General features: G+C 43.6%; 1 protein-coding gene across 1 annotated transcript in view; it reads left to right on the top strand.

The window, feature by feature from the left end:
- Positions 1–13,407, top strand: part of BICC1 (BicC family RNA binding protein 1) — a 127,924-nt gene that overhangs the window by 85,245 nt on the left and 29,272 nt on the right. Inside the window, 5 exon segments of the mRNA XM_026674223.2 lie at positions 4,141–4,220; positions 6,352–6,510; positions 7,499–7,552; positions 10,152–10,346; positions 12,762–13,013. Of these exon segments, the coding sequence (XP_026530008.2) occupies positions 4,141–4,220; positions 6,352–6,510; positions 7,499–7,552; positions 10,152–10,346; positions 12,762–13,013 (740 nt within the window).

The raw sequence follows: 13,407 nt of genomic DNA, 5'->3' as shown, positions 1-13,407 counted from the left end.
GCGTCAACGTGGGAGTAAAAGCAGGGGTGAGATTCTACAGGTTCTCACCTATTCACTAGAACCGGTTGTTAACTTTCTAAGCAGTTTGGAGAATCCGTTGTTGGAAGAAATCTTTTGTTTTTTTCCACCCTTGTTGCATTCTTGGCAGTATGCCTAGACTTACTGTCTCCAAAGGAGGTGGTTTTTTTTTCTTTGCTGGTACTTTCTTAAAGGGGAAGGGTTGTTTTAAGCTCTTTACACTGCTGTTGGGAGGATATACTCCCCTGTTGGAGTTAGCACTTTGAAGAAATAATTGAATAATGAAGCAGAGCTGCCAGAAAGAAGCTTTTAAAGACAAGGAACCAAGATGAGGGACATTCAGCAAGGCTTCTTGGCTAGCTACAAAGATTGACATTCGAACATGAGTTTACACACCCTTTCTGAGTTTTGGTCTAAAACTGGTGACCATTCAAAGTTATAATGGCACTGAAAAAAGTGACTTATGACCATTTTTCACACTTACGACTGATGCAGCATCCCCACAGTCATGAGAGGCCAGGCAAGGAGAAGCGCCCCTTGATGTGAGTGACGTCGAGTTGGCCATGCCCACCCAGTTACATGACCAGCAAGCCACACCCACCAACTAAGCCACGCCCACAGAACCGGTTGTTTAAAAAAATTGAATCCCACCCCTGAGTGGCCACAGGTGGACGATGAATGGCTCCTCCCATCAGGATTAAAAGAGAAGCAAAAGGGGAAGAGCTTTTGCAGGAAACAACTTGCTCGTTCGTTAGTTTGTTCATTCCAGCCTCGTGGAGATTTGTCTGTATAACCCAGGCCTTCCTTGCGAGCAGTGAGTGTGGAACAATTTACCAGGCAGCATTCCAGGATTGATAAAAGTCTGAGCTAATTAGTGTACCTTTGCGAGACTGTTTGCCAAGCCGTTGGCTGACTGTGAATGAAATAAATTCACATTAATGTAATAAAAGAGCTTTTTGCTGGGACCCAGAATTGACTTAGTACTTTTGGGGGAGGCCTAGGACAGAATATTAACACCTTGGACAACTAGAGACCACACTGCTCAACATAGAAAGGAAATGTATGACATAAAGCAATAAAAAAATATTTCAAAAGAAAAAGAAGTTAGCTTTCATATGTTCCTGTTGTAAAGCTCTTGAGATCCTGCCTAGCAAAAGAGACTCCAGTCTGTTGCAACAATACCGTGTGTCAAAATGCAGTGCATCAGTGGCCCTGTGGGTGCAAAGCTGTCCTCCTTCCACAGGGGAGCTGGCTGTAGAGAAATCATCCAGTTACTTGCTGACGATGTGTAACAACAGCAGATGGTGCTCTGCCCTTCCTTGGTTTCTAGTTGCGAAAGATGTCAGTGCCACATCCACAGAGCGAGACAAAAACCAGGCCATAAGAAGATAAACTACTCGAGCTCTTCAATCCCATGACTCTATTCAGCAGGACTTCAGTGTGGGTGACATTGTTTGTTGTGTCACTAAGCAGTCAGTGCAAAGAAAGTCTTAAAACCATGCCAAGCAAGATGTACTCATTAAGATTACAAAAAAAGAAGGCAGGGTTGCTCGCTGGAAGAGAACGCAAGTCCCTGACTGAGCTGGCATCTAAGAGATGAACTCAGTTGAGGAAAGTTTACTCTTACTAAGTTCCTGCATCCGTATGGACCTGATCAGGAAAAAAAATTCCCATAGACGGATTTTTGCCTTTACCGTGATTACAAGCAAAGTTGAACTTTATTTCTAAAAAAAAGGCGGACTTTTGACTCAGTAAGGTGAACCAAAGGGCACCCCTCATTCAGCATATCCCATATCAGATTATTATAACTTTTTAACCCAATCCTTAAAATTAAGTCTGTAGAAACACACTGCCTCACCTTTTCATTTTTAGAAAACATTTCAACAGTAATAGCACTGATCTGGCATCCCTTCTGTAGCATCACGGGTTCAGGTAGTCCTGGACTTACGACTGCAATTGAGCCCCAAAATGTATGTTGCTAAGCGAGATATGTGTTAAATGAATTTTGCCCTGTTTTACAAACTTTCTTGTCACCGTTCTTAAGTGAATCACTTCGGTTGCTACATTAGTAACACGGCTGTTAAGGGAATCTCACTTCCCCAGGACTCTCAGCCTTCAAGATTCCTTTCCTTTCTTTTGCATCTTTCGGCTGCCATAGTAACGGGGGGAGGGTGGGCTTTGTGAGTGTGGGAAATATGCTGGAGGTTTTAGAAAATAAACTGTATAACTTGGGGAAAACCTTTATTGTTTATGCTTGCTTGCTTACTGCGCAGTTGCAGCTCTTTATCAAACCAGGCCAAGGTCAATGGCCAGATGCCTGCATCACCACCTGAAGATATTCCACATGACATTATACACATCTCAGATTGGATGGACCGTTTGAACTATGGTGGGTGGGAACGTTGCCATCACTTTGTATATAGGTTTTTCGCACGTAAATCCTCAGATCCAGAATTCTTTTGATGCTACCACTTGATTTCCAGTAAAAGATCTTTTCTCTATATTAATGGAGTCTAAGCATGTCTTTCTTGGATTTTGAATGGAGCACCACCTGACAAGGACTCTAGGACATTGCAACCATCATAAATAGGAGTCAGTTGCCAAACATCCAAATTTTGATCACCTGGCCAAAATGATGCCGCAACGGTTGCAAGGGTGAAAAATGGTCCTGTCACTTTTCCCCAGTGCCATTGTAACTTTGAACAGTCACTAAATGAACTGTTGCAAATTGAGGACTTTCTTTCCATCTTTGGCATTTGGCAAAGAGAAATATTTTTCAAGAGTTCCTTATAAAATGCCCAGTCAGACTTATTTTCCTGGCAGAAGCATTACATGCGGACAGGCAGGCTAGGCTGTTCATAAATATGGGGACGAATAAATCTGAGAATTATTGAAAGTCAATTTGGTGCAGTTACTAAAGGCACCTGGCTAGAAATCAGGAGATGTGGAGTTGTAGTACCACTTAAGCATCTGTTCTGACCCAAACTTTGTTCCAAAGAAACAAACACGAAACAGAGGTAACAGAAAAACCTTTTAATGATTCTTTATGAATCCCGTTCCTTCACGGTTAAAAGGCTGTTTCAAACTAATTGTCTCTGATAAGAATGAGCCTCGCCAAGGTGGTGCAAGGCTGCCAAGAACACTAGATAAAGCTACTAACAAAGATTTAAACACAAAGAGTCTCCAAACACCAACCAAGATATTCCGAATGTTCACAAGGCTTCAGTGCAAAAATTTCTTTGCTTCCTGCAAAGAACTCCGGTTTCTCAGCTGGCTTTTCTCTCTTAAGGGAGGGGCCATTACCTTGCAGCCTTACTCCAGAGTTGCCCATGCTGCTGCAGCTGCTCTTTCCTTTGAGCAGCCTGCGTGCATGCACACTGGGCACAGGCTCCTCGGGGACCTCTTCATCACAGCTGCCAGCCTCCACAATCTCCGAAGGCAGCATTCCTCTCCCTAATGGTCCTGGCCCCATCCCTACCTCACACGCAGGCCCCTCATCTGAGTCCTCGCTCTCCGAGACCTCAGCCGTCCACACCTACTGCCGGCAAACCACAACAGCATCAAGCCAGCTGGGTGACCTTGGGCTGGTCACACACTCTCAGCCCTAGGAAGGAGAAGGCAAAGGCAAGCAATGTCAGAAAGTGATGCTAAGAGAAGTGCATGGATTTGTCCATGTAGGCAATGAGGGTGATGATACTGATGATAGCTACTTGAAAACTGACTGGGCATTTACTCTGGTGAAAGAAAACAAGCTTCACATTTGTGGGATTGCATGGAGAACTTGGTATGTTCAGCAGTAAGTTGTATTACATTCCAGCAGGGTTAATATATAGCCTGGAACCTGTTTTCACTAAAATGGATTTTTTTATTTTAATGGAGCGACAGGTTCTCTAGTCCATCTCAAACCTTGGGAAGTTAATGTGTCTGTCATAAATTAATTCACGATGAAGCTGCAACAGCTTTAAGGGTTTCTCCAGGAAATACACAATGTACCTCTTGTGCCGTTGGTTGTATAACCTACCTAATAGAATATGTATGAAAAGCAGAAGGCAGGATGTATTAGAAAGATTGAACAACTCTTTAAGCTATTTGTACAAAATAATTATTTTTTTTCCTTTTAAGATCCTCACATTAAAGTCTCTGGAAAAAGGGAGAATGTTAAAGAAGCTAAGGAAAAGATCATGTCTGTCTTGGATACAAAAGTAAGTTGAAAATTTAAAGTACTCATCTTTAGGCTAGAATTCTAGGTTTTAGGATTTTTTTAAAAAATCTTGAGCGTTCATAAGAATAGAGAAATGGTGACATCTGATCTCTAGCTCACAAGGGCAAATTTTCTTACTACAAGTGATAAACAATCTAATATGGATTTTTCCATAGTCGATTCCCCGAGATTTCAAAAATAAACAATCATCTACCACCATCCAAAATGGCTCAAAGGCGGTATATCAGGATTCCAGCAATCACTCTAATTAAATCATGATTCTCCAGCCAAACTTCAAAAAACTTCAAAGAATCTATCAGAAGCAATGTACTGGTACTGCTCTGTATGAAGCCAATTCTGGCATTCATAATTTACAGTCACCTGTGACTCTGTTCCCCCTCCCCCCCAGTGTCTCATAAACCAGATTCTCCAATTGAGCGTATTCACGAGCTGTGTGTCATCATTTGCATTCTCCAATTAAACATATTCACGGGCAAAAGCTCTGGTATTTTAGTTACAGTCTTTTAAAGATAAGAGCTGGAATGTACTTTCGCTTTCAAATTGCTGCAGATTTCCTTCCCCCTCCTTTTTTATATCAGTTACTAAAATAGGCATAGGAATGTTTTATGAGTTGACATTCGGCTCCTCTCACTTCTTGAAGGTGACCTGTATAAAGCAAAAACAAATTGAGTGCAGATATAGAATTTAGGGTTGATATACTTATGAATAGTTTTTAGGAGAGCTTTCACCTGCTCACCTTCCCATCTCAGACTTTTTAAAAGCAAGGTCAGGGAAGAATAATAATAATAATTACAGTTTTAACATAACCGCAAGCCGAAAATCTTGCTGAGTTTCTGGGCAAGATAACTTTTGTAAACCAGCCTAAAAACGGTTGTGTTTTAAACTTACAACATCTTAAGAGAACTGTTGGAAAGTGACAAAGCTTTGGGGCCGGCCCCAGATGAGTAAAGACTGGAGCACTAAAACATTTAAAAACACTTTTTTTAGGATAGAAAATGACTTTCTCAACTCGTTTGCATAATTTCTATGCTGGATGTTCAATTAAAGTTTTATGGGGAATGAAACTATGAATGATTCTGATGCTGGCCAACCATTTCTAGACTGGATTTTTAAGGATGGGCTTTTTGTAAAAAATAAAAAAAAAAGACTATTATTTTTGAATTAAATAGAATTATAATTATTCGAAAGCACACACTATCTATGGAGTTGGTCCCACAGAGATTTTTGTTTGCACATTTGAGATAGAGCAGCGATCCCCAACCCCTGGGCTGTGGCTCACTACCAGGACGCAGCCTCTTTCAAACCGGGCCGCATAAGCGATGGGCAAGCACGCGCATACGAAGTGTGAGATCTTGCAATCGGCGGAGAAGAACTGAGGCGACTCAGAATAACAGTGGCTAACAAGATTTATTTCTAACAGTGGGTTGCCAATGGGCATTCAACTAACTGCCCCCTGCGCTAACGGCAACCTGAGGCAGCTTCATCTGACAGCTCTTTTATACTCCCAGCTGCCAGACGGCCAGCCAATCAGGTAACCGTATTGCGCCCCCTAGCTAGCGGATCGGAGTAAAGACTCCAGACACAAGCTCCATTTGCAGCCAATCAGGTAGTCATATTGCACCCCCTAGCTAGTGGATCGGAATGGAGACTCCAGACACAAGCTCCACTTGCAGCCAATCAGGTAGCCATATTGTGCCCCCTAACTACCGGACTGGAGTGAAGACTTGTGTGAGCAGAGAACGCTTGAGCTCGCACACAGAGAGCCATTCGCATAAGTGACGGGTGTACATGTGTGCACCTACCACTCACACACTCACACCCTCCTCCCTGCGCCAGGCTGGGCCGCCAAGACGGAAAGGTTGGGGAGCACTGAGCACGGCCACAATAAAAACGTTCCTTTCAGTTTATACGAAGTATTTCCGTTTTTAGTTTTTGAAAACCCGAACCTTTTCTAACTCAGGAAAGGTGATTTGAAATGGACCAGACGAAATCTCACCAGAAAAAACGGGCTTAGATTGGAAAGGAAGGCTTGGATGTCAACAGCTTCATAAAGATGAAATGTATTCTCTCCCGGGAGAGTGAAATAAAGAATATCCTGATTTCCATTTCAGAGCAATCGAGTCACCCTGAAGATGGACGTATCCCATACTGAGCATTCTCACGTCATTGGCAAAGGAGGGAATAATATTAAAAAAGTGATGGAAGAAACAGGCTGCCACATCCATTTTCCAGATTCTAATCGAAATAACCAAGCGGAAAAAAGCAATCAAGTAGGTAACTCTCTGAGTTTCTCTTGAACCCGAGACCAACTCTGATGAAGTTGGAATTGTCTCCGAGGACTTTTTGTGGAAAAGCATTTAGCCCACATCTCTTAAGAGGGTATTGCTTTCACACTTTGCGTTTCTTTTGTGTTTGGTGGAGGAGGAAGCAGAGCAAGAGGCATTATATATGTGCAAAATTGCATGCTTTTCCTAAGAAAAGCTCTTTTCCAGAAAAAGCATCTTTTGGCGGTTTTCTTATTGAAATTCAGCCTTAAGGAGCACCAGATGCTTATTCTGGGTGTATTTTTTGTCAAGTAAGTTGTCAATTTTGCATCACGCCTAATTCTTTAAGCAGGACACAGCAGTATACTTTTTAAAGGTTGTTGAAACCAAATTGTGTTTCGTTGTGTGGTTTTGTCAAATCACTGGCTTTATTTTGTCCTTGCTTCAACACAACACCCCCCCCCTTGTCATTCTGTGCACAATAACTCTGTGAGCGTCAGTAATGCCACGTCCATCAAAACGTGTAATAAATGAGGATGATTTGGGTTGCACAGTTTTATCTCTCAGATAATTCCTCTCTCTGATGAACCTACTAAGTCCTAAGAAACTCTGTTTCCTGTATATTTGTGCAGAGAAAATAACCTCAAAGCTTGTTTTTAATTACCATAACATTTTTAAATGCTAGGGCAAAGTTGAAGTGCTCAAGGGGCCACAACTTCTCAAGGTGCGTGTAGGCAGGGCTTACGAACAAGGCCCAGATATTCAGATAATGTTTGCTTTTTGTGCCCAACTGAGATGCAGTAGGCTTAAGTCTTTTGTGAATGTGTCTGCCATCTTCCCTTTCTCTTTATTCTCTGCTCCCATGGAAGGGGGGGACTTTGAGAGTAAGAAACTAGAATTCCAAGAATGCATTGATATACTGTCAAGGGTTCAGTCTATTCTATCTGTTCCTACTATTATTAGAATTTAACTTTTGGTCCTTGCATTTCCACAGGTGTCTATTGCAGGGCAGCCAGCCGGAGTGGAATCTGCCAGAGTTAGAATACGGGTAATTATGAAATGCCGGCACAAGTGAACATTACTTTAAAAAGTTGGGATTCCTCCAGATCCATTATGTGTTCTGCAAAATTTGCAGCTCCAGGGAATTTAGCCTACCTGGAGCTGCAACTTTAGTTATTGTTCTCCTAACTTCCATTCCAGTTGCATGTCAAGGGAAGCAGACTGTCAAGCTCTGTTTGCATTTTTTGCACTCGGGAGAGGGGATACCTTAAGTCACAGCATAGAAGAACGAAGTATTTCTATAGACACTTCTTATCACTTCCCGTGTCTTTATAGACCAGGAGTCCCCAAACTTGGCAACTTTAAGACTAAGTCCCAGAATTGCTGGCTGGAGAATTCTGGGAGTTGAAGTCCACAAGTCTTAAAGTTGCCAAATTTGGAGACCTCTGCTATAGATGCCACTGTGTTTCCTATTCAGGATTTCTGCCCCTTAATGCCAACTCAATAGGTCTCACCCCTGTAGAGCTTTCCATGTTGCTAAGAATCCAGGTCTGAGAATTAACATGTTGACCAGCTAAATATGAGCCAGCAGTGTGCAGCAGCAGTTAAAAAAGCTAATGCAATCCTAAGTTGCATTAACAGAGGGATACAATCGAGATCAAGTGAGGTACTAATACCACTCTGTAAAGCCTTAGTAAGACCACACCTAGAGTACTGTATTCCGTTTTGGTCACCACACTACCAAAAAGATGTTGAGACTCTAGAAAAAGTGCAGAGAAGAGCAACCAGGATGATTAGGGGACTGGAGACTAAAACATATGAAGAACGGTTGCAGGAACTGGGCTTAGTCTAGTGAAGAGAAGGATATTTGAGCAGCTGCCACAGAGAGAAGGGGGTCAAGCTATTTTCCAAGGCACCCGAAGGCCAGACAAGGAATAATGGGTGGAAACTGAACAAGGAGAGATTCAACCTGGAAATAAGGAGAAACTTTCTGACAGTGAGAACAATCAATCCATGGAACAGAAGTTGCCCTCGGAAGTTGTGGGAGCGCCACCACTTGAGACTTTCAAGAAGAGATTGGACTGCCATTTGCCAGAAATGGTGTAGAGTCTCCTGCTTGGGGGGGGTTGGACTAGATGACCTACAAGGTCCCTTCCAACTTTGATTATCTGTTATCTGTCTGTAAACACAAATAGAGTTCATTAAATGTAGGTCTTTCAGCAGAACTTCATGTTCATAAGAATAAACACAAACACAAACACACACACATACACAGCGCTGAAGTGTCACCCTAGAATCATCACATGTCTACACTAGGATAAGCTCCCCTATAAAATTCTGTTGCTGTACCCCATTTCTCTGTGGCTTCCCCTAAAGGCAAACTCCTTGCTTTTAGGAATAAATATTTCTTCTTTCCTCACAGCTATCTGGATCTCATTTTTTTCTTTATTCTTGCACAACCCTGGCTTGAGTTGGAACCCGAAATTATTCTTCTGACAGGGGGCAGCCCCATTGTCTGAAATGCTCTGCCCATCGAAGCAAAGCCTGTAGTTTGAGTCTCAGCCCCTGCCCTCCCGATCTTGGCCCTGGAGAGTTAGTTTTTCATCAGTCAAGGAAAAACAGCATTTGAGTCATGACCGAAGCCAAGGACAGACAGACAGGCAAGTCGAGGGGGAACCAGGTAGCCCATTAAGGAAGTTCAACGGAGATGCCTGGGTTGGAAGGAGCAGGCTTTACTTCTTATAGGCTATTAAAAATGGGGAATTCTACAAGCTTGCAAATATTTTCATTGTTGCTTCCTCTGAGCTGAATCGCTTGCTGAAAACCGTTGGTTTTGGCTTCCTGCTTTCATCAGTCAATCTCACTTTCTGCAGTCCTTGGATTTCTCTGAAGCTCCCTCTTCCATGCCTCGTTGCTGCCTGGGCGTGAAGCCCAAGACTGCCAAACTCATTAGGGCCACTCCTATATATTTCTTCTGCTATTCTATCTAGCGGCTCTGCTGAGTTTTTCCTCCTTCTCTTTTATATTGTATTTAAATATATTTTTCATTGGGGACCACTGGGGATGCATCGCATGAAATGCAAAATTGAAATAGTTCCCGGTCTTTCTTCTTCTCTGCTCCAACTTCTGAAGATCCATCAGTGCCAAATGAGGAGCAGAATCCTTAATTGGCAACAAAGACTTCCCCATTTTTAATAATGATATGATGCAATGGCTGTGCGGAGCGGGGGTCTGTCCCGAAGCCCTCCCAGCTCTGTGCTGAAATAGGCCGCATATTAGCAGAGTAGATAAAGGTAAAAGGTAAAGGTTCCCCTCGCACATACATGCTAGGCGTTTCTGGCTCTAGGGGGTGCTGCTCATCTCCGTTACAAAGCTGAAGAGCCAGCGCTGTCCGAAGACGTCTCCATGGTCATATGGCCGGCATGACTAAACGCCAAAAGGTGCACGTAATGCTGTTCTCTTCCCACCAAAGTGGTCCCTATTTTTCTACTTGCATTTTTACATGCTTTCGAAATGCTAGGTTAGGGACAAGAAATGGTAGCTCACTCCATTATGTGGTGCTAGGGATTCGAACAGCTGAACTGCTGACCGTTTGACCGTGTCTATACTGATTATTTGCTGTGGATTTGTTTTGGTTGCTGTTTCAGGAACTGCTGCCCTTGGTGTTGATGTTTGAATTACCTATAGCTGGAATCCTTCAACCCATCCCCGACCCAAGTTCTCCCACGATTCAGCATCTATCACAGACATACAATATTTCAGTGTCCTTCAAGCAGCGTTCTCGGACATATGGTGCTACGGTCATGATCAGAGGCTCCCAGAATAACACGAGTGCCGTGAAGGTGAGCTATTATTGTTCTGAGCTTAATGGTTTTTAGGGAACTGTTTGATAGGGTACTTTTTCTGGAGTGGGTGGCTACTAAATGGAGCTTGCAGAAGCTTCAGGCTTCTTCTGGGCAAGAGGGGAGGAGAATATAGATCCAGAGAGGCCTAGTTCATGCATAATATAAATTGCAATTGGAGACTGCAAGTAGAAATCAGAGTTGCCTTTAGACCACATACCTGTGTTCCAGTGGTGGGATTCAAAAACTTTTACTACCAGTTCAGTGGGCGTGGCTTGGTGGGTGCGCTTCGCGTGTGTGCACACGCCAAACACACACTTTGCGCAGGTGCAGAGGCATTCCAACTAACCTCCTGCAAGCCTGCACGATCCCAGTCGCTTCAGCCGCCGCCGTGCAGCACTCTTCTGTGCCGCGCAAAGCAGCTGCGCTTCGAAAGCAGGGAACGAAGGTGAGCCTGGGAGCCTGGGTGGGCCCAACAGCAGTGCAGTGGAGACAACTGGTTCATCGCTGCTACCGGCTCGGCAGAACCGGGCCAAACCGATGGAATCCCACCACTGCTGTGTTCAGATTTCAAGGCGGCCCCGCTTACAACTAAATGGGCAAAAAACACACACAATGTTTGCCGAAGGAGGTTGTGCCATCCGTTTTATCTAAAGCAAGGTTCTGTCTGCTGCCTTGCATAAATCATAATGATGATGATGATGAAGATATCCATTTTTTAAGGTTCTGTTTGCTTCCACGCATAAATAAATCATCTTTCCTTACAAGCTACTTGGGTGTTTATCTGGTGATTTACCAGAGTTTGTTCTTATAGCATAATTTCCTAGAAACAGGATATGAAGCCTACTGGAATGAGCAAAGCATTTTGTTTCCAATGTCCGTGGAGATTCTCAATCATCCAGGTCATGGTTGTCCCCTAAGTGCTTTTTCCAAAATGCAACTGGACTTTCCTGGGAGGTTTTTTTTCCCCCCCCCCTGTGAAATGGTTTCGCTTCTCATCCAGGAAGCTTCTTCAGAAGAAGTTCCTTCTTGGATGAAAAACAAAACGATTTCAAAAGGGAAAACAACAATAACAAGAAGAAAATCCAGTTGCCATTTCTTTCAGATAATTTTAAGCGCGAAACTTTGCCAAATGGGGAAACTTCAAAGTTTCATGTCAGGAAGAAAGGTGATTTCCACCCTTTTGAAGGGCACCGAGATATGAGCCACGGTGGCCCCATGGTCAGAGTGCAGTACTGCAGGCTACTTGTGCTGACCGCCAGCTGCCTGCAATTTGGCAGTTCAAATCTCATCAGCTGAACTCAGCCTTCCATCCTTCCGAGGTGGGTAAAATGAGGACCCAGATTGTTGGGGGCAAGAGACTGAATGTCAGCAGTCCAGCAAACCTCCATTCCACCCCATAACTCCGAGGCAGACATCTCTCAAAAGTTCCTTTTATTTGGATAGTAACTGGCACAACTGTGGAATCCCGAATCTGAAAGTTCCGGGCTTCCTTACAATAAGTAAAAACTACACAATCCATCCCCTGCACCCATTACATGCCCCAATCACCATCCGTCCCAAGTTAAGACTTCTTCTCACTTATGCACAACACAACCTGACCTTGAATCAGAAAAAGAATGTTATTATGTCTAACTAGATATACTCTGATATTATTTATTGATTGATTGATTTGATTTGATTTGATTTGTCAATCGCTTACAAGATAACAGGTATAAGGATAAACATAGTTATGAATACATGGATACATATAAGAAAAATAAAAGAAACAATAGGACAGGGACAGTAGCACTTTGGTGCACTTGTGCACACCCCTACAGACCGCTTAGGAAAGGGGTGAGGTCAATAGTAGATAGTCTAAGGTTAAAGTTTTTGGGGTTTGGGGAAGAAACCACAGAGTCAGGTAGAGTATTCCAGACATTGATCACTCTGTTGTTGAAGTCGTATTTTTTGCAGTCAAGTTTGGGGCAGTTAACCTTGGGTTTGTATCTATTGTGTGCTCTTGTATTGTTATGGTTGAAGCTGAAGTATTCATTGACAGGTAGGACATTGCAATGTATGATTTTATATGCTATACTTAGATCGGACTGAAGGCGGCATAGTTCTAGGTTTTCTAGGTCTAGAATTTCGAGTCTGGTGGCATAAGGTATTCTGCAATGAGTAGAGGAGTGGAGAACTCTTCTTGTGAAATATTTCTGGGCTTTTTCAACTGTGTTAATATCAGATTCCCCCCTCCCATTTTCCCAGGCTCAGATGTGGCAGCGTGGGAGCATCAGATCTCCATATGTCTTCCAAAACTGACACTGACTCTGTAAACCGCTTAGAGAGGGCTGTAAAAGCACCGTAAAGCAGTATATAAGTCTATTGCTATTCTACAGTGAATCTAACCTTGTTTTGTTTTCTCTTCCTGGACAGGAAGGAACAGCTCTGCTCTTAGAGCACCTGGCCGGCAGTTTAGCCTCCGCCATCCCGGTGAGCACCCAGCTAGACATAGCAGCTCAGCACCACCTCTTTATGATGGGCCGAAATGGCAGCAACATCAAGCATATCATGCAGAGAACCGGTGCTCAGATCCATTTCCCTGATCCTAGTAATCCCCAGAAGAAATCCACTGTCTACCTCCAAGGCACAATCGAGTCAGTCTGTCTTGCCAGACAATATCTCATGGTAAGAATCCTGAAGGACGGGGCTGGGCGTGTGGGGCAGCAGACAGGGGTAGGAACTGGAGTTTTCAGTCACCATTTACTTCACATGGGATTCCCGGTAGTCCTCGACTTACGACCACAGATGTAACAGAACTTTCTGTCGCTATGTGAGACGTTTGTTAAAGTGAATGTTGCCTCCTTTTGCCATTTTTCTTGCCACAATTGTTAAGCGAATGGCTGCAGTTGTCATGCCCCTGTCAGACTCTGAATCCAAGGAGGAAGACGAGCAGCTGACAGGGAATGGGAGTGTGGCTCTGTTGGCTGTGGAAGAAACTGGGGAAGGACAAAGTCCAGCTGGGCAGAGCTGGGGAGAGGTAGAACAAGCGAGAGGGAGGAGGCCCACCCCCTCTTCATCC

This window comes from Notechis scutatus, chromosome 4 (assembly GCF_049901735.1).
Source record: "Notechis scutatus isolate UNSWTSFEM ecotype Mainland chromosome 4, rNotScu1.2, whole genome shotgun sequence".
NCBI lineage: Eukaryota > Metazoa > Chordata > Lepidosauria > Squamata > Elapidae > Notechis > Notechis scutatus.
The sequence above is the reverse complement of the archived record's forward strand: the minus strand, read 5'-3'. Positions and strand labels throughout refer to the sequence as shown.